The sequence below is a fragment of the Oryctolagus cuniculus genome, chromosome 20 (genome assembly GCF_964237555.1).
Source record: "Oryctolagus cuniculus chromosome 20, mOryCun1.1, whole genome shotgun sequence".
Lineage (NCBI taxonomy): Eukaryota > Metazoa > Chordata > Mammalia > Lagomorpha > Leporidae > Oryctolagus > Oryctolagus cuniculus.
In genome coordinates, this window is record NC_091451.1 from 40,407,014 (window position 1) to 40,431,185 (window position 24,172).

General features: G+C 55.8%; 1 protein-coding gene across 3 annotated transcripts in view; it reads left to right on the top strand.

Annotated features, from left to right (window-relative positions):
- TUNAR (TCL1 upstream neural differentiation-associated RNA) overlaps positions 1–21,465 on the top strand; it is a 47,073-nt gene extending 25,608 nt beyond the window's left edge. Inside the window, exons 1-2 of one of the 3 annotated variants that reach the window (XM_070065373.1) lie at positions 10,729–11,727; positions 19,251–21,465. In XM_070065373.1, coding sequence (XP_069921474.1) covers positions 19,290–19,433 — 144 coding nt within the window. In that variant the 5' untranslated portion in view covers positions 10,729–11,727; positions 19,251–19,289 and the 3' untranslated portion in view covers positions 19,434–21,465. Of the gene's footprint in view, positions 1–10,728; positions 11,728–18,233; positions 18,696–19,250 lie in introns of those variants that run through there. The other 2 variants (XM_070065374.1, XM_070065372.1) reach the window with 2 other exon arrangements.
- Positions 21,466–24,172: the final 2,707 nt, after the last annotated feature.

Sequence of the window (24,172 nt, forward strand, 5' to 3'; positions counted from 1 at the left end):
GGCCACAGCTCCTCCACGTTCTCTCTGCCCCTCAGCCCGGACCTCGGGGACAGAGAGCCCAGACCTCAGGGACAGAGAGCCCAGACCTCGGGGACAGAGAGCCCAGACCGTGTCACCAGGAGGACACGGTCTGCGTTCCCTGGCACGCACTTCAGCGTCTTCCGACCCCGAGCTGGGTTTTCTTAAAAAGCACTATTATCCTTTCCTTTGTGAGACTTTAGCAAGAAGACGAGAATGTACGTATTCTGCATGCATGGCCTGTATGAGCCACAAAATGTGGCAGCAGAGAGACAGGGAGAGATGCGGCCCAGGCCCCATGAATTTGTTCTCATTGAACCCACACAGCAGCTCCCAGTGGGTGTTGTTGTCTTGCTTTGTAGACAGGGAAACTGAGCCCAGAAGCTGTTCAGTGGGGGCACCGGACACCTTGCTCCTGACTGCTTGTCAGGTCCGGGCTCCTGCTCCCCCGCCAGCTGCACGCCAGCTCTGAGACGCTCCTTGCGCGTTGCTTCTCCAGCGTCCCAAAGTTTGTTCATCTATGAAACGTGCACCCCGCGCCTCCAGCTGTTGCAGGGATTAAAACTGTTCATGGACAGAGAGTGCTGAGGACCTCGCCGGGATCCCAGGAAGCACTCGGCAAGGCTGAGGCCCTGCCGGCTGTCCCAGGGGTGCCCTGGGTCGCTCAGCCTGCAGGAAGTGAGAGATGACAGTGCCGGGGTAACCCGGCAGGATAGACCCGGTGAGAAGAAGCCATGCCTGATGCCCAGAGACCCTGCAAGTTTTCTGGACATGAGAGAACTCATCACGGAGGCACAGGGATTCTAGAATGAACCCCCCCCCCCCCCCCGCCGACGCATACCCCAGAGGTGCAGCAAGTTCGGTCCGTTAACTGTGCACACAGTTCTGGTTTGCTCCCCTGGAAACTGTCTGCCCCCACTTTTAGATGAGTGGACTCGCGTCTGTGGTCTCCACCGCCCCCCTGGGAGGCCCTGTCTGCAGGTTCAGCCGGTGTACTGCACGCCCTTGCCACCTTTTCCTTAAGGATTGCCAGCAAGAGCTGCTGCTAGCTGGTGCGCCCCTGAGCTGGCGTTAAGTAACAGCCTGCCCTGAAACGCGGTGGCTTGAAGCCAAAGGTCGTGAAGAGTTCTCCTGGGTCTGTGTCGGCTGGACCGGCTGGGATGTTCTCTTCTGGGGCCTGTGGTGCTCAGAGTCAGCTGTGGCTGTGGCTGTGGCTGGATCCGCTGATGGCTCCTGTGCTGGGCCGTGCTGGCTGGTCCAGCCCCGGGGCTGCTGGGCTTCGCTCCGCACGTCCCTGTGCACGTGACTGGCTGGAGCCTCCTCCGAGCAGCCACGTCGCAGGCAGCCAGCTTCTCCCAGAGAGCGTTCTCAAGGCCAGGGAGCCAGAGCTGCCAGTCTCTAAGGCTGGCCTGAGACACCCACACAAGCTCCTGCTGCTCTCCACCCTCACCCCAGGGTGGGGGACACAGACTGCCACATGCGCGCGCACACACACACACACACACTCAGGGGAGGTGGATTGTGCAGACCCGAGGGATCTGAATGCATTTGACAGTTCCCTCCCACATGCCATGGGCTCTGCCAGGTCCCTCAGAACAGACCCGGGCCTCTCCTGGTCCTGCCGGAGACAGGCCGTGTGGCCTGGGTGACTGCTGGAGGCCTGGGTCTGCCTCTCTGGGGAGCTATGCAAAAATCTGGCAGACGGAAGCCAGCCGGGGGAGGGGGTGTCAGTGGGGTTTTTGCCAAATGACGGGCTGAGCAAACAGGCAGGAGTGGGAGAGCAGGGGTGGGCACAGGCCAGAGAGGGCAGGTGGCAGCAGGCCCTGGGCCTCGGCAGCAGAGCCGCAACTTCCAGGCCAGTTTCCAAGCAGAATGTACATCCCTGGGGTTATGGGACAGGTACAAGACTCAGTGGTCCAGGTCTGGGGTCATCAGGCAGGCACCTGGGCAGGACCCAGCCTGAGGCCTGTGGACCACAGGCGTGTACTGGAAAAGGCCAGGTTCCAGCCCTGAGATGCAGAATCTGGGGTGGGGGCGGGGGTGGGGGTGGGGGTGGGGGATACCGCTTCTGGCCCTGGTTCTGAGAAGCAGGGTGGACACAGCCTGCAGAGCAGTCACGGGGGTGCAGGGGCTGCCGTGGCCTGAACCCCCCAGGGCCCGAGTCCATGGCTGAGCAGGTGGGACACATGTTTCGTAAGCTTCCCTCTGTGCAGGGCATCCCCTAAAGGACCAACCCCTCCTCCAAGGCCCTGGGAAGCTGCGACTCAAATCCACGTCTCTTTAGCCTTGTTCTGACTGGGACCATTAGGAGCTCCCTCCAGTCTGCTTTTGTGCTGTTTGCTTTTCACATTCTCCTTTGCTTATTTTCATTTTACTTCAAAGGCAGAGAGACAGACAGACACAGACAGGGCCTGTCTCCAGGACTGATTCACTCCCCAAGTGCCTGCAGCAGCCAGGGCTAGGCCAGGCCAAGCCCGGGAGCCTGGAACACCTGTGCATCCCAGTGGGTGGCAAGGATCTGAGCACTTGAGCCGTCACCTGCTCCCTGCAGGGTGCCCATCAGCAGGCAGCTGGGCTGGAGGGGAGCAGGGGCCTGACCCAGGCGCTCCGATGGGGGTGCAGCAGACCCCAGCCTCCTCCTTATGCTTGTGGTCAGCCTCTCCACTCCTAGGTTCCCTGAACTTCCCGACTGCGCCATTGCGGAGTGCTGCGGGCTTTTTGTATTTTCCCTTCTCCATCCCTGGAAGCAGCCACTTCTCCAAGGAGCCCTGGTTCCTCTCCTCGGAGAATCGGGCCTAGAAATGAAGATCTGGGCGTCAGGTGTGCCCACTGCTGCTGGGCTGCCATCGCCTGTAGGTCTCTCAGGGACAGGGCTGGCAGTCACAGCCACGTGCTGGGTGACGTTCTGGAGAAAATGGACCCCAGGTAAGGTTGTGATGTCACAGCCGTGCTAGCTTGTGTGCGCCTGCTCTGTAATGTTCACACAACAAAGAAATAGCCTAGCGAGGTGTTCCCAGCATGCCCCTGTCGTCACGCGATGCCTGAAGGCTCACAGGGGTGCTGAGCACCTGCACGCACGTTCGTCTGTGTTCTGTGTCCTCTCCCGCATGTACACCCCAAACCGTGGCTGGACGCTGATGTCCGCTTCCGCTCCAACGGCACAAGCTCTTTGCTTTTCCCCTTTCCGTAACTTCTTTCTCCGATAGAGAGGAACCCAGCGCGCGTTGGCTAAAATATATTGACTGACTTCTAGAATACGCCGAGGTCGTCTCAGAGCTGTGACCTCAGCCCCGGGGGAAACCCTTTTCCCAGGTCAGTGTCAGTGACGCCTGCTCTTTGGCCTCAGCCCCATGTCCTCCAGTCAGGGAACCGGAGCTCTCTTCTTCCCCACCCTCGATGTTGTCCATGTGTAGCAGTTTGGTCTCCTTACTACTGCTTACACTCTGGGATTCACCGGTCTTGCCTGGTGTGTGTGTGTGCGTGTGTGTGTGCTTCCAGAAGTCAGTTCTGTAGCAAGATAGACCCAGAGGAGTGTCACTCCCCCCTCGTCCCTGCCGTCCGTGTCCCGTGTCTCGTCTCCTCCTCCATGTAGCCCATCTTGCAAGTTTCTCCTTCAGGTTTCCTGCACTTCCCTGTGCTAACGAACAGGTGCACGTGGTTCTGCGGCCCCTTTCTTACGTGGCGGGAGCCTGCCGTAAGTGCTCTGGGTTAACCGCGTGTCCTGGAACGCACCTTCCTCTTGACAGCTGCCTCGTGCTCTGCCGTGGTGGGGGGGGGGGGGCGGGGGTGCCGAGGTCCAGCCCGTTGCTCACCTGTGCCTGGGCGTTCAGGTTGCTGCCCAGGTCTCTGCTTCTGTGAAGAGACCTGGGACTTACCTGTCTACAGCATGCACTCCACGGAGGGGGGTTGCCGGACTGTGAAAGGTGCGGGGAGCGTGCTTTTGTTAGGTCTTGCCAGCTTCCTCTCCAGCAAATTTTGCCCTCAGTTGTTTGAAAATACCTGCTGCTTGCGGAAACTCAAACCGCAGGCACGAAGGTGAGGGCGTGGCTGCCCTTGTGGGCGCTCTGCCCTGGGTCCACCAGGCAGTGACCAGCAGGCCCAGCGTCGTCTCCCGCGTGTGCCCCTGGATACGTCGGGCAGGTGTCGGTCTCTCATAGCTGACTCAGGGCCTTTCCAGCCCACGGACGGATGGGCGTCCTGTACCGCTGGCTTTGTTTTGTAGGTGAGGAGGCTCAGAGAGGAGTTACCCACGGCCACACAGCGGGTGACTCTGTTTTCTCAGACCATGGGCTTTCCCCTCTTCACTGTACTGTGGGAGCCGGAAGAGACTGGCCACCACCCAGTGTGAGCCCATCGTGGACCCGTCTCTGATGAAGAGCACAGAGGCGGGTTGATGGATCTGAGGTAGCGCAGCTCATTCCGGGCAACCCCAGGCTCCCTCCTGTACTTGCTACTGGTCCTGGGGGTTGGGGGTGGAATCTGTGGGCAAGTGGGGTCCGTGGCTCAGTGGCAGGGGCTGGCATTTTTGGTGGAGGTGAGGACAGTGGCATAGGCCTGTGCCTTATTTTCACTGCTTAGGTTTGAACATACTTGCCTTGAAGCTACCTGGAGACTTGCATTCCTTGGGGAAGTCTAGGCTGATGTGGTTAGTTTTTTTTTTCCCAGAAACCTTTTATTTAAGGTATAAGCTTCATGTATTTCATAAATACACTTTAGGAACACAGCGATTCTTCCCACTGTACCCACCCTCCCTGATACGGTTAATTCTTCCCACAACTACAAAATGTGCTCTCACAGAACAAGAGGTAACTGACTAATTTATCCGTGAGTGTCGGTACAGGGAACAGTTTCTTCCTCTCTATGCTTAAACTCTTCCTACTCAGTGCAAGTAAACCTCAAGGTGAGACAGAAAATGAGCGAGTCCCTGGCATCGCTGTCCACTGTCATCTGGGTCTGTGTTCCCCTTATACGCATGGACAAACTGAGCCCAGGGACACTAGCTCGGGCTCTTTGCCTAGGCGGAAGCGGACCAGGAAGGTGGGTCCCATGTTGCCGACTCCTGGTCCAGTGCTGTGAGTGCAGCACCCACTGGTGTCACCACTTGCGGAGGGTGGCCAAGGGAAGGGAGAGGAGGAAGATGCCAGAAATCGCTGGGGCTCCTCGAGTGGACCTCCGAGCTGAGGCCCCTTCCTCTTCCCACTGCCAGTGCGTGGGCACGCACCCACACGCAGCGTGCCGACTGGCTCAGCCTGCCCTTGCTAGCTGACGCGTGCTTGCTGATTGAGGGGAGGGGAGGCGCTCAAATAATGAGTCCAGATAGGCAAGCTGGACTTGACGTCCCCACCACCCATTTCACCTTCCCATGGTTCTCCCTTCCCTTATCTGAAGTTGGCCTTCTCAGGCTCAGCGTGAGTTCCATTTCCCGCCACATCCATCCATCCATCCATCCACTCATGCATTCACCCTCCATCCATCCACTTACCTACTCACTCTCCATCCATCCACTCTTCCATTTCCCACCACATCCATCCATCCATCCATCCACCCATGCGTTCACCCTCCATCCATCCACTTACCTACTCACCCTCCATCCATCCACTCTTCCATTTCCTGCCACATCCATCCATCCATCCACTTACCTACTCACCCTCTATCCACCTGTTCACCCTCCCTCCCTCCATCCACCTATTCACCCTCCCTCCCTCCCTCCCTCCATCCACTCATCCACTCACCCTCCCTCCCTCATCCATCCACTCATCTACTCACCCTCCCTCCATCCATCCACTCACCCTCCCTCCCTCCATCCATCTGTTCACCCTCCCTCCCTCCCTCCCTCCCTCCATCCACTCATCCACTCACCCTCCCTCCCTCCATCCACTCATCCACTCACCCTCCCTCCCTCCATCCATCCACTCACCCTCCCTCCCTCCATCCATCCACTCACCCACCCTCCCTCCATCCATCTGTTCTCCCTCCCTCCCTCCATCCATCCACTCAACCGCTCACCCTCCCTCCCTCCATCCATCCACTCATCCACTCACCCTCCATCCATCCATTCACCAGTTCATTCATTCACTCCGTGCATGGAGCGCCATGGCTGCTCCAGGTTAGGCCCAGGGGTCAGAGCCAGGCCAGTCCTTCCTAAGGAACTCACGGGTTGGTGGGGGAAGGACCCACATAAAGAATGCGTACACAATAGGGCACCAGATGTTCACATACAGTCTGAAGGACTCTGAGATCCCCGAGGTGCAGCAGCAGAGCCGAGACTCAGGACGAGCCGCAGTTGTCCAAGCCAAGGAGTGTGCAGCAGATACTTGCACTGCGGTCAGAGACGGCGGGATGGCATGCGATGGCCCCCTGAGGGCAGACGGGAGATGGGCAGTGAATCTTATTGTTTGCTGGGTTCAAATCCTGACTCCGTTCCTGGTGAGTTCTTTGTTTTGGTCACTGCTACATCTCTGGCGCCTACAGTGTCAGAATGTTGCAAGTGTTCAATAATTATTCTGATATTAGGGCAAATGCTTATTTTTTCCCTGTACCCTTTCTATGTCCCAGTACTCTAAGATAGGGCCTTGCATGTAATCAATGTGAATATCTGATGTGCAAGTGGATGGGAGGATGGTGGCTTGTTGGATGCATGGGTGGCTGGCTGGAGGATGGATGAATGGATGCGTGGATGAGCAGATGGATGGGTGGGTGGGTAGATGGATGGATCATTGATCATGGAGTGCTTGGCACAGCCCCTGTGTTTACTGATTGGTAGTTGTAATTGTCATCATGCGTAGCTAGAGAGTAGCTACTGGCCACATCATGCGGGATCGAGTGCAAAGCTAGACCAGGCAACATCTTGGCAATTAGGGAGCAATGGTGCCCTAATTAATACTAAGAACCGTGAACCTTTGCTGAGCAGATTATACCTTCTACAAATATTTCCTCTTTTCAGTGGCTCTCTGGAGCTCCGAAAGTGAATTCCAGTCCCCAGGAGTGGTCTGGCTGCCTTCCCCCTTGAGTAGCCATGTGGTGACCCCCCCATTCTGTGGCCGCCTGAGCTGAGCACAGGGACACAGCAAAGAATTTGACCTTGAAGTACTCATGCCAAGGCCCTGCCGAGGCCCTTGGCTGGCCACAGGGTGGTCGTCAGTGGGACAGAGGCCCCCAGCTCGTTTTCAGAAAGCCTGGAAGGCAGTGAGTGAGACCCCCTCAGTGAGCTGGGGTCGGGTGCGTGAGACCCCCTGTGTGAGCTGGGGGCGTGAGACCCCCTGTGTGAGCTGGGAGCCGCCTTGTTCATCCTAGAGAGCAAGGTAGCAACTTTGACCTCCTGTAGTTTCATTTTATGAGCTTAGTGTTTTTTTTTTTTTTAATAAAAGATTTATTTATTCATTTGAAAGGCAGAGTTAGAGAGAACTAGCTTCCAATATCTTCTGACTGCTGATTCACTCCCTGTATGGTGACAACAGCTAGGCTGGTCCAGGTCAAAGCCAGGAGCCTGGAGTTCCATCCAGGTCTCCCACGCGGGGGCAGGGGCCCAGGCACTTGAGCCATCTTCCCTGCTTCCCAGGCGCATGAGCAGGGAGCTGGGTTGAAATGGAACCGCCAGGACTTGGACCGGTGCTCACACGGGATGCCGATGTCCCAGACAGCAGCTTAACGCACTGAACCACAAAGCCAGCCCCGCTCAGTGGGTTTTTAAAATGTATTTTGAAGCACCTCGTATGTACCAGAGTATAAATAGTGTGCATGTGTGGCTGAGAAAATAAATATGAAGCGAACCTCTGTGCACTCATGGCATCTACTCATCTACTAAATAAATTCTAGAATTGCTCTGTGTGGCCCACCAGAGCCCCTGTTCTGATGCCCGCCGCCTCCTCCAGCCTCGGATCTCACCACAGCCACCTGACCACAGCCACACCGCCCAGAGCGGCTGCAGCAGTCTGCACAGCCCGGTCTTCACCCCCGCCAGTCTCCTCCCGCCGTCGGCTGAGCTGGGTCCGCTCTCCCTTTGCCAGTATCTCAGCTTAGTCTTCCCATCTCCCACACAGGAACAGATGTCCCAGTTTCCACGGTCTCCTGGACTCACGCGACCGTAGCAGTCTATATTGCCCCTCACTGGGCCTTGAGCCCCCTGGGGGCCCAGGACCCCGCCTTCCATTCGCATGTGCCCGTCGCTTAGAGTAAGACGTGGCTCCTTCTGGGCACTCAGAGAATAGTCGTCAGACCTGGGCCTGGCTCCCGAGAAGCCGCGCGGTTTCAGGGGAGCCCTGAGGTCTCTCTGTGGGGGAGAAGTGGGTGCTTCCCCAGCGCTCTGCATCACCATGAGAGCTGGCACCCAGCTTCTCTCAACTTCCAGGCAGGAGCGCCTCCTTGTAAACAGAGTGAACCTTCCTCACCTGGGGCATGGACGTGTCCTCACCGGGAAGAAGCACTTGCAACCAGAGAGGAGCGAGAGCCACCCCGGAGGGGGCAGGTCTGGGGCGGTGGGAGAACCCGGATGTGGGATGCGTAGCAGCTTTGCTGCTGGTCTTAGTGCACTGGGAACCAAGGTGCGGCCCCGAGACCCTGCGCTGTTTTGAGCAGCACGTGTCTGTTGGCGTTGAAGGACACCGAAGCCACGTCTCCTCCATTTGGGCACCTCTGCTGTGTTAGAGAGGGGCCATGGGAACCTTTGTCCTTGTCGTTTTCACACTCAGCTGGGACCCCGGCGCCCCAGCACAGAGACACTGGCACCAGGGTTCCTCCTCGCATGCTGGCCTCCCGCACCCCGTCCTGGCCAGTGGGGTCGCAGGGAAACAAAAGCACCCATCGTCTCGGGGGGCAGATTCACTTGTATATTAATTGCTTGGAACACAGTAAAAGCAAAATCCTCAGCTGCGTGACAGAGATTTTCTGCATTTTGCCTCAGGCATTTTTTTTTTTCCTGTACAAGGAAGATTTGTGAAATATTAGTTGCAGTCCAAACTGGAGGTGAATTTTAATACCATGATTTCCCACGGGTCAGAGTGGCATTCCTTTCTGCCACGTGATCTTTGAACCGCTGTGTAATGAATCTGGGAGTCGTGATCCCGTGAGTTTTCAAAAAATAATCACTTATTTGAGAGGCAGAGAGAGAGACCACTCCCATCTGCTGGTTCACTGCCCAAATGCCCACACCAGCCCCCTGGCTGGGAGCAAAGCCAGCAGCAAGAATTCAATCCAGGTCTCCCACGCAGGAGGCACAAACCCGATGGCTGGAACCATCAGTGTCGCCTCCCCGGAAGCTGGAGGCAGGAGTGGAGCCGGAGGGGAACGGACCCCAGGCCCTGGGTGTGGCTGCCAGCATCCTCATCAGCATCTTCGCCGCTGGACCACACGTCCGCCCCTCTGATTTGTTCTTCCCCAGTTGACGAGGGACCATCTTGGATCCTGAGTAAGCAGCTCTGAGACGCTGATGCAGGGGAGAGCGAGCAGGCAGACAGCTCCAGGACCCAGCATGGCTCCTAAGACCGAGCAGCCTCATCCACACCCTCCCCGGCACAGTCGCCGACCTGGTAGACCTGTAGGTCGTGGCTGGGTACCAAGGCATCCTTGGGGCTGAGAGGGGGAGACGCAGGCAGGTGGAAAAGGCACACGGTAACGGGGGTGGCGTCCGGGGAGCCCCCCTGTTGCGACTCACGGAGACATTTCCGCAGTAGAGTGCTGATGAGCCAGCTAGCGCTCACCGGGAAGCGCAGTCAGGAGTGGGAAAGTGAGTCATTCGGACCCGGCTCCAAGGCTGTGCACAGCGGGCTGTGCACTTCTGAGGCTGGGAGGGGGGCGACTAGGCAGGAAGACAGAATCAGCTGGCGGCCAAGGAGACCTCGGCCGTGAACGAAGGCAATGCACAGCCCTGTCCTTGGGTCACGGTGCTCACTTCCCACTGCGAGGAGCCCACGTCAGCGTGAGGAACCCGCAGCACGGAGCGGCGGCCCCAGCTCTGCTGTTCTTGGCAGCGCTGATGGTGTGCTGCTCCTAAGAGGAGGGTGAAGAAGGACCCTGCCCCGTTTGAGCCGCGAAACCCTTTCCCGGGGTGGTGGCTTCTTGTTCCATGCCCTGATTTTGGGACGAGCCCCCCCGGGGGGGGGCCGTGAGTAGGTGGGGCTGTTTGGGCAAGCAGGGGACAAGGGTGCCTCGCTGGAGGAAGGGGAGCTCCTAGAACTGTAAGAATTGGCTGCTGCTGCCACCATCATCTTCATAGCAGCCGCCATTCATTGAGACAGGCAGGTTATAACCCGCCTCTAATCTTAGTGGCTTAGTGCGTGTTCTCTTGCTCATAACAAAATATCACAGACTGGGTAAGGTAAAAGGGTCTATTTTGACTCACATCTGGTTCAAGGTCAAGGGGCCTCATCTGACGGTAGCCTTCTTGCTGGCAGGGACCCCAGACGGCACAGGGCAGCCCATGGTGAGAGATGGGGGACATGTGCAGACCCACTCTCTAGGTAACCTGTTAATCCATTAGTCCATGGATCCCACGAACAGGTCAATGTTCCTGAGAGCAGAGCCCTTAAACATCTCGCCTCTTCCTGTCTCACGATGGAGATGGAATTCCAGTTCAAGTCTCGAGGCTCAAACCATATTCGGACCACAGCCCCGTGCCCCACTGTATAACTGAAGGCCCTGAGGGTCGGCGAGGTGAAGCCGCCTGCACAGGGGTCAGGGTTGCATCCCAGGCTTCCCTGAAGCCCGAGGAGCCGATCGTTCAGCGTGAGCCTTTCAGAACCTGAGCTGTGCTCGCAGAGGGTGAGGACCTGCTTGTGTGTAGCTCCTGGGGCCGGCAGCAGTGGCGGGGCGAGGCAGCTGCAGCGAGGGTGCCTTGTTCAAAAGCCAGACAAGAACTCGCCTGTGCAGGCTCTCAGCAGGAGGAGCGGGCTGTCCGGGAGGGCGGACTCCAGAGTGGCCGGAGGAGTTCAGGAGGGGACTTGCTGAGCATCCGTGGCTTTCTGCCAAGGGTTTAAAGGCCAGGGTGACCTTGGCTATGAACTAAGGCACATGCATAGCCCTGTCCTTGGGTTCAAAGTGCTCACTTCCCACTGCGAGGAGCCCACATCAGCGTGAGGAACCTGCAAGGAATCAAGTGAACGCGCATGCCTTCTGTAGGGGTGCCTGTGTGCATCAGGGACCTGATTGCCCTAAGCAGAAACACTCTTTTTGCAGGGATGTGGGCTAGAAGGAAAGCACGAACCAAGCTTTCAAAGGGCAGAGGTCAGCCTGGCTCCGGGAACACAGGTGGCCGCTGATGAGCAGCGCGGCCAGGATGAACCCGCTTCTGCAGTGCCCCACCTTCTGCCTCCCTCAGATTGCGGTCCAGAGAGAGAAGATCTTCCAGGCCTCTCCCGCTTCCGGGCCCATCGCCTTTGCATCTCGATGGGCAGAGTCCACTGGGAGGGAATCAAGACCCTGATACCCAGGAAGGGCAGGGAGGCGGGGTAGGTGTGGTGCAGGCATCCTCCTTGCCTTGGAGCTTGAGGGGCTGTGGCCACAGGAGCCTGGCCAAACCCTGACCCCCTCTGTGCCTCTTGGCTCCCCGCAGCTGCCCCCAGCCTCTGTGCCCAGGCCACACAGCCCCGTGTTGCCGTACACTCACCTGATTTATTTCCCAGGACACACCTTAATCAGGCAAATGAAGAAAGACTCTCAAATGTGTTTGCAGAAGGAGCTCTGCACAGCACTACTTGCCAGGAGCCGTGCCCAGCGGTGAGTTGCCCACCACCTTGGCATTTCTGGGGTACTGATGCAGGGTGCTCCGTCTCCACAGAAGGGTGGCCATCTGCCTGTTTACATTGCAGGGCTTTTTTCTTTCTTTTTTTTTTGGAATTTAGTCTAAGGCTTTACATACCTAGTCTTTGGAACTCTTGTTTTTTTCCTAAAGTTGTTTCTCTTGTTTTTTTTTTTCTATTTTTTTTTACTTTTATTTAATGAATATAAATTTCCAAAGTACGATTTATGGATTACAATGGCTTCCCCCACATACCGTCCCTCCCACCCACTACCCTCCCCTTTCCCACTCCCTCTCCCCTTCCATTCACATCAAGATTCATTTTTGATTATCTTAATATACAGAAGATCAGCTTAGTATACATTAAGTAAGGATTTCAACAGTTTGCTCCCACACAGAAACATAAAGCGAAAAATAATAGATGATTTTTTAAAATGATGATGAAATCAGATCAGACCTATTGTCATGTTTAATCCCAGTGAGAGTCAAGTTGGGAGTTGATAATTTCTTTTTTTTTTTTTTTTTTACAGAGGATCAGTTTAGTATACATTAAGTAAAGATTTCAACAGTTTGCACCCCCATAGAAACACAAAGTGAAATATATTGTTTGAGTACTCGTGATAGCATTAAATCTCAATACACAGCACATTAAGGACAGAGATCCTACATGAGGAGTAAGTGCACAGTGACTCCTGTTGTTGACTTTACCAATTGACACTCCTGTCTATGGCATCAGTAGTCTCCCTATGCTCTGGTCATGAGTTTCCAAGGCTATGGAAGCCCTCTGAGTTCTCCGACTCTTATCTTGTTTAGACATCTCTTGTTTTTTTTCCTAAAGTTGTTTCTATTAATTAGTTACGTGTTGTTTTTATTATCAGTGTTTTTATCAATTAGCCCATTATTTGAATGTTACAATGATTATTAATTCATTGGTTTATTGATTATTAGATATAATTATCTATTGAATAGATAACAGGTGTATATTTGGAAACCAGAAGAAGAAAAGAACAAGGCACCCTAGAGGCGCTGCTGGCCTGAGAAACTCCAGTGGGGGCCGAGTCCCGACATCCTCCCCAGGCCCTTTCAAGTCCCTGGCTTGGCGCTGTTTATTTGCTCACTGTTCCTTGCGGCTTTATCCCGTTTAAATCCTAAACGACATCCTGTTAGGTTTCCCGTTCAAATGGGAACCCTTTCTGTGCTGTCTCGCTCAGCCTCGCAACTGCAGTTCCTGTGGGTGGGCGGGCATCTCCATCTTCCTCCCTGCTGCGTGTTCCGGGGTCAGAATATTCGATGGGAGATCCAGGCCGCCACTGATGGCCACTCCTGCTGCGGCCAGTGTCTCCCTGATGCCACCCCGGTGCTCACACACAGCGGTGGTCAGGCTGGGTTTCCAGGCTCTGAGAGTACTTAGCCTTACAAGGTCATATCCTCCCGTTCCCGCAGAGGGGCAGCACCCACCGAGGGTCCCTGTTGCTTGTGCAGCCGATGCCAGGGTCCGTTGGCTTTCTCCGAGTTTTCAGTTCTGCCGGGATGACAGCTGTCTAGCGGTTGCTTCCTGGGCTCTAGTTTGCATTTCTCCTTTAGTGAAGTTTAGCTTCTTTATGGATGTACTCTTTCGAGAAGTGTCTGGACACGGCTTCTGCCCAGTTCTCTACTGGGCATGCACCATTTCCTTGCTGATTTGATGCTAACATGATGGAGATGATACACATCATATATGTGATAAATACCTTCGTATATCATGTATGTGTATATATCCGGATGTGTGGCTAAAGTCTTCAGTGTTTACAATCTTTTGAAATGTGTATTAAATTTGATATCATGGCATTTATTACTTTGCCTTATCTGAACTTTTACATCTTACTAAAAGCATTCTGTATCCTTCTCCACCTCAGAGTCCCAGTATGCCCATGTCTGTTGTCTCATAAAGGTTTCTACCTTTCACCTTTCTGAAGTTGTCCGTAATCCACCTACATTGATGAGATCCTGGTTGGATTTCATTTATTTTTCCCTAAAGACAGTCAGTTATCCCAGCACTGTTTATCAAAGACCCATGTCCTCCTGTTGGTTAACCATGTCCATGTATGTGTAGCTGTGTTTCTGTTCCTTCAGCCTATTCATCTAGGCTTATGTAATAATTCTTGATGTCTCGTAAGGCAGATCCCCCTACCTTGTTCTAACTTGGTAAATACCTTGTTTGCTGTTACTCCTTTACACTTTGATGTGCATTTTAGAAACTGATTGTCAAATATCATTGAGAGAAACCTTGTAGGAATATGGACTGGAACTACAGGAAGTCCATGGATGACTTTAGGAGCAATGATGTTTTTAGGATATTGACTCTTGCATTCCATGAACATGGTATATCTTTATTTTCCACAGAGGTCTGCCTTTATGTCTTTTAGTAATGTTTTATAATCTTTTGTGCAAACATTTGACACATTTTTGTGAGATGTACTTCTAGGCACACTTTACTTTGTAAATATGTATTTATTTTCATTTTTTTTAATTAGAAAGGTAGAGAAATCTCTCATCTACTAGTTCACTCCCCAAATGTCTACAACAGCTGGGACTGGACTAGGCTGAAGCCAGGAGCCTAGAACTCAATTTGGGTCTCCCCTGTGGGTTGCAAGGACCCAACAACTTGAGCCATCACCCATTGCCCACAGGGTGAGTGCACATCACCTGGAAGCTGGGATTGGAAGCCGAGTCCATACACAGACCTGGGCCCTCTGATACGGGATTCAGGGCTCCCAAGTAGTATCTTAACCACCGCACCAAATGCCCACCCTCTAGACACTTTATATTTCAGGGACCGTTGCAAATGCTAGTTTTTTTTTTTTTTTTGAAAATTAGCATCTTTATTGAGATATAATTCACAAGTCACAAAATCCTCCTATTTAAAACATGCAGTTCAGTGTTTATATAGTTACACATTCACAGCACTGTACACCCACAACCAAAAACCTAAGTGTAGAACATTTAATCACCCCAGAAAGGAAACAGCTTTCCCATTTGCAGTCACTGCCCCTTTCCCCCTCCGTCCAGGAGTGAGTGAGTGAGCGGGTGAGTAAGTGCATTTGTACCGTGGTAGCAAGCTTCATGTCGGACATTGCTGCGCCTGGTCTTTTCTCCAGGTTTAGTTTTGGTTTGGTTTTCGCCTCCGGTCTCTACCCCTGCCCACGTTTCCAGGCTCCTCTCCCAATCTCTCTCAGTCTCTTCCTCCACTGTTGCTCCTCTACACTCAGCCCAGAGAAGTGTCTGCAGCAGAACCAGTGCCCCAGCCTCATGTGTAGCACGCAGCCCTTGGTCACTGCCGGGAGTCCAGCCACCCTCCCCATGTGGTGTCTATGAGCCACCCCACTTATTAGTGAACTTTTGGGCTGCAGCTCCTCTGTAGGCTTTGGTCTGCTGCGGAACCCTCAGAAAGTAAACACAGCCCACGTGAGTGTCCCCCTCGGCTCCCTCCCGACTCCCAGACGTCCGGGTTAGCCCAGGCAAGAGGCTAAATTAAGCCACGAATCCAGGCAGCTTCCATGACAGGCACTTCGCTGTGCTTGAGTGACCGTGATGATGGGTTGTGGTTATAAGGGCAGCACTAACGGCGTCTCTTTAGGCCGACCTTGGCCATGTACTCCCTGCCCTGCAGAGATGGGGAGAGGCCAGATCCCTGCATAGCAGCCGCCCATTCATTCAGCACGGCTTCCCCAAGTGCCTGCCATGTGCCCGGCCCCGAGGGTGGAGGTGGGGCCCCAGAAGCTCCCCGACTCAGGGCTCAGGGCTGTCTAAGCAGACGGACAATAGACAAAGGATTCTACGGAGCTTGGCCGGGTACCTGTCCTCCCACGGCAGGAAAGGGACGACAGGCTTTCACAGGTACTTAGCTTTCCCCATGGCTTTGTGCCAACTCTGGGCTTGGTGTCACCAAAGTAAAAGGGGAGGAGTGGCCATGCAGCCCTAAGGAGCACGCAGGCAGACTCAACTGCATTGCAAAACGGGGGGCGAGCCGCTAAAGCCACGCGTGTGCACACGCGACGCCCCGGCACTTGTCTCCTGGGCGTATGTCGGCACTGGAGCATTGCGCACATAGGAATTTTACACCAAAAGAAAAACAATGAACTCCAGTTTAACTGTGCAGGCGGCAGTGTTCAAGTGGGAGAGTAATTTCCGCGGCTTCCTTTGAAATGCCCCAGAAAAGGAGGCGGATGCCTAAGGGCTGGGCGGGGCCGTGAGGAAGGAAGTGCAGACGTGAGCTCCCTCACAGTTTTTGCAGCTCTGTTGTGCAAGTGTCTCAGACGAAGCATCGGGGAAGGCACAGGTGTCTGCCCAAGACAGGGCGAGGGTGTTCCTAGCGGTGTCATGATTGCAGCCCAGATGCCCGTCATGGGCGGGTGCCTGCCCAGTGGCTGTGATGCAGCTCGGGACGCCCACATCCCATGTTGCAGTGCCTGGGTTCAAGTGCCAGCGCCACTTCTGATTCCAGCGTCCTGCCAGTGCCCGCACTGGGAGACAGCAGGTGGCGGCTCAAGCCCTTGGCCCTGCCACTCACGTGGAACATCCAGACTGGGTTTCAGGTTCCTCGCTTCTGCCTGGCCCAGCCCTGGCTGTTGGAGGTATCTGGGGTCTGAATCCAAGGAGGGAAAAATTCTCTGTCATTCAGTCTCTTCTGTCTCTGTACCTTTCAACACAAATAACCCACTTTTTAAACTTAAAATAATGGTATTTAAAACCAGCAGACTACATACAGCCCTGGTGAGTGTGTTGATGTGATGGCATACGGTTCACAAAGTGAGTGGATGGGCCGTAGCGACACACGGCAATGTGGGTTCCATTTATGTCAGATTCCAAAGCAGGCGAAGCCCATCTGTGGCTTTGGAAGTCATGTCATGGTTTTCTGGAGGAAGGGGGAGGGGAGAGTGACTGGCAGGGCACCGTGGGAGGGCCCTGAGGTGCCGGAAGGCTCCATGTCTTGTTCTTGGTTCCAAACAGGTACAAGTGTGTGTTAAGCTGTGTGAAGTTTGTGCGCTTTCCTGTATATTAATTGCACAAGAGGACTTTAAAAAAGTTTTTTTTAAAGATTTATTTATTTGAAAGAGTTACAGAGAGGCAGAGAGAGGGCTTCCATCTGATGGTTCAATCCCCAAATGGCCACAATGGCAGGAGCTGAGCCGATCTGAAGCCAAGAGCCAGGAGCGTCTTTAAGGTCTCCCACGTGGGTGCAGGGGCCCAAGCACTTGGGCCATCTTCCGCTGCCTTCCCAAGCCATAGCAAGGAGCTAGATCAGAAGTGGAGCAGCCGGGACTCAAACTGGTGCCCATATGGGATGCAGGTGGCAACTTCACCCACTACGCCACAGCGCTGGACCTGAGGACGTGTAACAGTTTGTGGAAAAAAGGATGGAAAGATCCGTTTATGTAGGTGCCCCAAAAGTTGAAATCCATGCAGAGTGTATTTGTGACGTGCATTTTCTATGCACATTTGAAGACACATCGCATGGGAGTGTGGGGATGGGGGGAGAAGTAAGAAAGCCAGCAGACCCTACCCGAGCCCTGGGAGTCGGAACCCACGCCCAGTCTTTGCAGTCAACCAAAGTTGTGAAGGAAGTGAGACTTCCCTGGAGGACGCGCGCGTGTTCATGTGGGCACCCGCTCATGTCACGGTCGGTCCCCCGGTCCTCGCTGCCATGCCGTCTCCCCTTCGCCAGGCGTCTGCACCCTGCTCCAGCGCCCTCCCAGAAGCAAGGCTGCACAGCAGCCCCTCCTATTTCAGCACCCCCCCCCCCCCCGCATTCCCAGCTGTGGTCTGAAGTGTGCACTGAGCCTTCATTCTGCCTTCATTCTGCCGAGCACAGAACGGGTGGGCGGCTTCGCGGTCAGTGGCCGGGACCTGAGGTGGAGACCAGCGAGCCTTGGGCTCTGCAGGGTGGGTCAGCAAGCAGGGCACCCGTGGCAGACAGCCCGAGGAGGACCTGGTTGAAGCTGGCAGTTCGAGCCAGCGTCCCGGCGGGAGGCGTCCTCATGCTGCCAACATGGCAACCTTATTGCAGCGGTCAACGCTCTCCACGACTTGGACGGTGCGCACCCGTGCTGGGTCGGCGGCCGCCTCCCCCACTCTGCCAGGTCAGCACCCTCGCAGCACCCTAGGGGCATGCTGGTCAGGCGGACACCTGGGCTAGCGTTGGTCAGGTCAACGCACAGAAATAGCCGACACACCCTGGAGCGGGCCAAGCCTCCTGGCTGTCAGACGCAGCTCCGACAGAACGGATGTCGCCGGGGGCCCTGTCCGGTCTGCATCCTGCCCCAGCCGGGAGATAGGCTGCTGCCACCATGCACACATGTCGGCAGTGTTTCCAGAGTTGGCATTAGTGATCGGTGGAAGGGGCTTCCACTGCCACCGTGGCTCCCAGGTGGCCATGTTAACCATCTTAGAAATTAAAGTCATTTTACTGATTATGAAATACATTAGCCATACAACATTGTAGCTGAAGCCCACGTCTGCAGCTGCTGGGATAACAGGTAAGAAGGAAGACCCAGGAAGCCACTGCCCAACTCAACAGGTGGAGTGGGGCCAGCGTGTTTGAAAGCCATCAGGGCTCCTCCGTAGCGGCGCCCACCCTGCTCGTGTCTGGGGGAAGCCGTCTCATCGTCAGGTCCTTGTTCTTTCTGGATATCAAAGTGCACATCTCTAAAGCAAGATGCTCTTTGGTTTTGCCTGTTCCGAGCCTCTCTGAATTGAGCTAGGCGTGCACACTCGGGCGATGTGCTTTCTCCTCTGCACCAAGGGACTGGGGGCTTCGTGTCGTCACAGGGTGCTGTCCCTCACTGCTTCCATTGTCCTGTGATGTTCCATTGTGTGGCTCTGTCACTACAGGTCCACCTGCTCTTCTCTCGGTGCACAGCTGGGTAGCAGGCGAAGCTCAGAGGCACGTTCCTGTCCACGTCCCCAGGTGTGCAGAGGCAGGGCTTGGACCAGGGTGCATCCCTGGAAGAGCAGGTGCTGTCTCCTCAGTTCTCCACGTACTCCAAGGGCTCTCCCGAGTAGCCGTAGCCATAGACACTGCTGCTGGAGGTTATGAGAGCTTCCGGTGGTGCCGCCTCCCCTGCACCAGCCTCTCCGGCCTCGGGGAGTTACCTTCCCGTGCCCCTGCCGTACTGGCGACTCAGAGTGACTCCCTGCCCTGGCCTTCCTGGACACACGGAACAGCACGCTGCTCGGGTGACGCGTGTAAAATCCCTGCTGTGTGGAGCAACGCACAGGATTCCACGCCACTGCCATGCGGCTGGCTCAGGCCTGCACCCCCAGGCGGGCCATGCCAGGCCCATCTCTTCATTCCAGTGTCAGAGCACCCCCCAGATCCACCAGCCGTGTTCTGTGGTTCCCCCACGGCCGAGGGTGCACACGCGCTCCGTCTGGGCCCCGGCGTGCGTCGCCAGCTGCTCTGCCTGGCCACGGCGGGGATGTTCATAAACGCTGATCTTCTTCTGCCTCTCCCTGCTTGCAGGTTAGTCTTTCGAGGAAGATAAAGACCTTTGCAACCAAGATGGTGATCACGGGTGGCAGCGACGAAGACAGAGGCCAGGAGAGGGAGAGTAAAGAGGAGAGCGTCCTGGCGATGCTGGGGATCATCGGCACCATCCTGAACCTCGTCGTGATCATCTTCGTCTACATTTACACCACGCTCTGAGCGGCCCCCGCGGCCTCGGGATGGCCAGCAGGCGGGAGCCCCGTGTGGCGCCGGGTCGGTGAGCTGCAGCGCGCGCGCCACCCGCGCAGATGCACCTTCGAACTTGACCAAAGGTCCCGACACAGCAACCAGGTCTGCCGCGAGGAGCAGACACCAAAGCACAATGAATCCAACCAAACCCACTCGCACCACGAGGAACTCGGCGTCTTTGGCAGCGGGCCTGGAAGACGGCGTGGAAGACGATGCCCAGCCTCCGACGCCGGCGGGGAGCCGAGGGCTGGAGATGCCCACCGACCCCGGCTGCTGACCGACACCCCGCCTTCGAAACGACACAATGAACCGGGCACGCGCGGCCCGGCCGTGGGTCCCCCTGGACAAGTGTCTCGTCGCAGCTCCACGGCCGGCTAGCGCAGAAGGCCACAGAGGCGGCCCTCCGACAGGCATCCCATTCATCAGAAGCGTCTAACTATTTGATACCAGGGAGATAACTTATTTTTCTTTTTTTCATTGGCTTGACGTGTGTATCTGTTCCTATCAAGGTTTATAAATCTATATTTTTAATAAATGTGCTCTATTTTTTAGCATGAACCAAATATTCCGAGAGACGCTCCCAGCTCCATAGAGCTCTCCTTGGCTTCATCTGCTTCGTCACACACTGAGTTGCTCAGCCGTTCTACCCCTCTTGTCTCATCCTGAATTCTCTGTCTCTCCCTCTGTCCCCGCCTCCCGCCTCCGTCCGTCCTTTGGAGGACGTTTCTCCTTAATACCAGCCCTGGGCGTGGCCTTGGTGCATGTTTTGAGATTGTCCATTGAGTGACTTTCTGTCGTTCTATCAGCGATACGAGATGATCGCGGGCATGCAGCCCTTCGACACAGCCTCTCCCGAGAATTCCGCACGGACAAGGCGCTGAGCGCAGAGCAGCTGGAGTGGAACGGACGGACTCCGCGGAGGAAGAGGAGCCTGGCCGTGTGCAGAGCGGGCGCCGCGCAGTCTCACCTCCTTCCCGGCAGCCCTCTGACTGCGTCCCCGTGGCCGTTCCGTTGCCGATTTTGATTTGAATGGCCACGTGCCGTGAGCTATGGGGAGACCCCAGCAGGGCTCGGCCTCAGGTGCATAGTTCCTTCCTTAGCAGATCTCCGGGGATCCCCTTCCAGAGTCGCTGGGGTGTGAGTGACAAGCTCCTCACTGTGAGAGCTCACACTGGGTTGAGCGGCGAGGACGGGTGGCTTTGCAAGGGCACCAGAAGGGGATTCAGCGGCCGCCCTAAAGGGTGGCCGCTCCTCTTACAGCCCCTCGTTTACACCCTGCCTGGCAGGGGCACTGCCCTGTTCTGAAACGGGCACTCACCGGGCAGCAGCGCCTGCCCTGCCCGTGGGCGGCAGCAGCAGCAAGAGCAGGTCCACATGATGGGGAGGACATCTGTGCCCCAGCTCTCTCCCCTCCCCTAGCTCTGGCGTCTGAAATTCCACCGTTAGAGTCATTTCTTGGGCTCTGAGAAGGGACCAGGCTCTTTTTTTTTAAAGCAAACACACCTGCGCATCTGGCTCTGCCCTTGACTCCTTGGATGTCTTCCCTTCCCTGCCAGGGGAGGGCGCCACGTGCCAGGCGCGTCCCAAGTTCCTGAGGTCCTTGGGTCCTGTGGAACCCCGTGAGTGACAGGAGGGTGCAGAGAGGCCAGGACACCTCCCGAGGCCACGTGGCCGCTGATACAGTCAGGGTTCCAACCCCCACCTGTGCGATAGCTCCAGCCAAGGACGGGGACAAGGGGGAGTGAGAGGTGGGGAAGGCACTTGGGGGCCAGGACGCGAAGCCGATGCAGCTGCCGAAGCCCAGCTCTGCACACCTCCTACCCCGCGCCCTGGGAACTCCGCAGACACGGGCAGACCATCCTACGTGTGAGGACGTGGGCGAGAGGGGCTGGGGGGAAGTGTGGGGGAGCACCGGGGGAGGTGTGCTTCTTCGTGTGGTTCTGGAAAGCTGTATGAGAATTCCGCACAGTAAACAGCGTGAACAATAAAGGTGCAATGGAAAACACCACTCGGCGTCTCCTCTGGTGTGTGTGTTTTTTTTTTTTTTTTTTTTTTTTTTAATTTGCAGCCTTTAAAAAAAAATCAGTGCCATTCCTTTCCCTGCACATACTTCTTAAAAAAAGCGATTCCGTTCCACGGAATTCCGTTGTGTTTGAGCCCCTACATTAATTTGAATTGTATTGAGGGGATTAACTGCCTTCCCAGTCTTCTGAACAGCTCCCCGATGGCGCGTCTTGGTGTCCGGACCCACAGCCCGGGAACGCGAGGTTGCCAGGCAGTGGAGACAGGGACGCGGGCTGGGCAGACTCATAGCTTCCCCACCGTGAGGAGCTGCGGAAGTGGGAGGGAGGCCACTGTTGGCATGGAGCCTCTGTCTCAGTGAGCCCCAAGCCTAGCCTAGACCTCGGCAGCTGCACCCAGGACTACACCAGGCTGTACTCATCTATGGAGGGGCGGGGGCGGCCGGAGGAGGCTTCCATCCACGGGTTATTCTCCAAAGGCCAAACCAGGAGCCAGGGACTCCAACCAGGTCCCCGCTATGGGTGGCAGGGATCCAAGTACTTGGGCCATCCTCCACTGTTTCCCAGACGTTGGAAATGGAGCAGGCGGGACACCAACCAGCTCTCCCTGGGCTATGCCAGCATAGCAGGGCTGTACGTGTTACCCAGCTCACCTGGGCTATGCCAGCATAGCAGGGCTGTACGTGTTACCCAGCTCACCTGGGCTGTGCCAGCATAGCAGGGCTGTACGTGTTACCCAGCTCACCTGGGCTGTGCCAGCATAGCAGGGCTGTACGTGTTACCCGGCTCACCTGTTGGGGTGCAGATGATCCCGTGCAATGTGTGTGATGAGGAAAAAGACTCCAAAAGGCACCTGGACCTGGCCAAGCTCGCACAGCGGGAGACCAGCGCATCCCACACCCGCCAGCCGTCAGCGCGGTGCCTGGCCCTGGCTCTGGGTCGGAGCTCTGTTGGAGCCATCTGTTTAGTGGGGCCCCGCACCCGCCAGGTTCCCTCCATCCTGCAGCGTCTTAGTCACAGTACAGCTGGTGCAGGAAAGTGTGGCTGGATTGACACTTGTCACCTCTCCCCAGAAAAGCAATTCACAGAGCTCAGCTCCTAGCAGGGTGGGCCGGGCATGCCACTGGCCTGGTCGCCTGGTGGTTTGGAGCTGTAGGGCATTTGCCTTCTGGCCGGAAGCTGCCAGGGCTTGAGTCCCATCTCTGCCTCCTAGGATCTTGGTGCCCGTGGGCAGCTCACACCACATCTGTGAGCCTCCGCTGTCCATATCTGTAAAGGGGGAGGGGGACAACTCACAGCAGCTCCCTGGAGGAGCTTTGGGGAGATGGCGGCAGCCGGGCCCTCGGAAGCTGCTCCATGATGACAATCGGGGACCTGCCGGCCATGTCCTACTAGCACTTGTACAACCACATCTGGTGTGTGGGTCCCCAGATCCCAGCTGGCGGGCTTTCCACATACTGCTGTAGAAAGTGCAGTACGGCAGGGTGAATTGTCCTGGCCGAAGCCCGGGCGCTGTGCAGCTGGCATCAGACCTGGGCTCCTAGCAGGTGCTGCCCCCTTCCACCCTTGCAGCCAGAGCAAGATGTAAAATTCAAGGAAGGAGCGCCCCAGGGCCTGGGGGTCCCTGGAGGGGGAGAATTCCTGAAGGACTTTTAAGTTCAATGTTAGAGACGCTGGGGTCCCGGAGGCCTGCTGACTCTGCAGGATGCGCTGTGGCAGCCCAAGAAGACTTCCTGAGACTTTGTCTTTTTGTTTTAACCAGCGAGGCAGCTGAGACCCCACTGGACCAAGTCCCATAGTCACTTGCACAGAGTGGGGGTCCGGGGCTCACGGGGAAAGTAGTAAGTTTATAGATTTTTTAAGTGGTTCTGTTACTGGGGAGGGGGGCTGGACCCCAAGGCTCTTCCCATTACCGGGGTCTCTGTGATCTCGGAGCAAGAATCCGGAGCTTCAGCCCCACTTATCCTTAGGAATGTGGCCCCGTAGCCCCAGGGAGCATAGCTTGGGGGTCTCTTGGCCGAGCTCCATCAGATGAGCGTGTGGCCAGCTCATACAGTGCCCCCACATGCAGCAGGGGGGTGGGGAGGGCTGTGACGCCAGCACAGAAGGGGGAAATTTTTTTTAAAGATTTTATTTATTTATTTGAGAGGTAGAGTTACAGACAGAGGGAGAGGCAGAGAGAAAGGTCTTCCATCTGCTGGTTCACCCCCCAAATGGCTGCAACCGCCAGAGCTGTGCCGATCCGAAGCCAGGAGCCAGGAGCTTCTTCCAGCTCTCCCATGTGAGCGCAGGAGCCCACGTGAGACTTGGGCCATTTTCTACTGCTTTCCCAGGCCATAGCAGAGAGCTGGATCGGAAGAGGAGCAGCCTACCAGGACCAGAACTGGTGCCCATAAGGGATACGGGTGCCACAGGCAGAGGATTAACCCACTGCACCACGGCGCCGGCCCCAGAAAGGGGAAATTGACCCTGTGACTCAGTCCCGCTGTCTGATCCCTACCTGTTCTCATGACTCACACAGGGAAGAATTGCAGTTGTTTATGATTGTAAATGATTTTTAAAATTAAGATCATCCCAAATCGCACCACCAGAAGCCATCACTGTTAACTTTACAATGTATATAGAACAGGTGGTCTGTGTATCTGGTGAGACCATCTTTCTCAAAATTTTTAAATTCCTTTTCCTTCC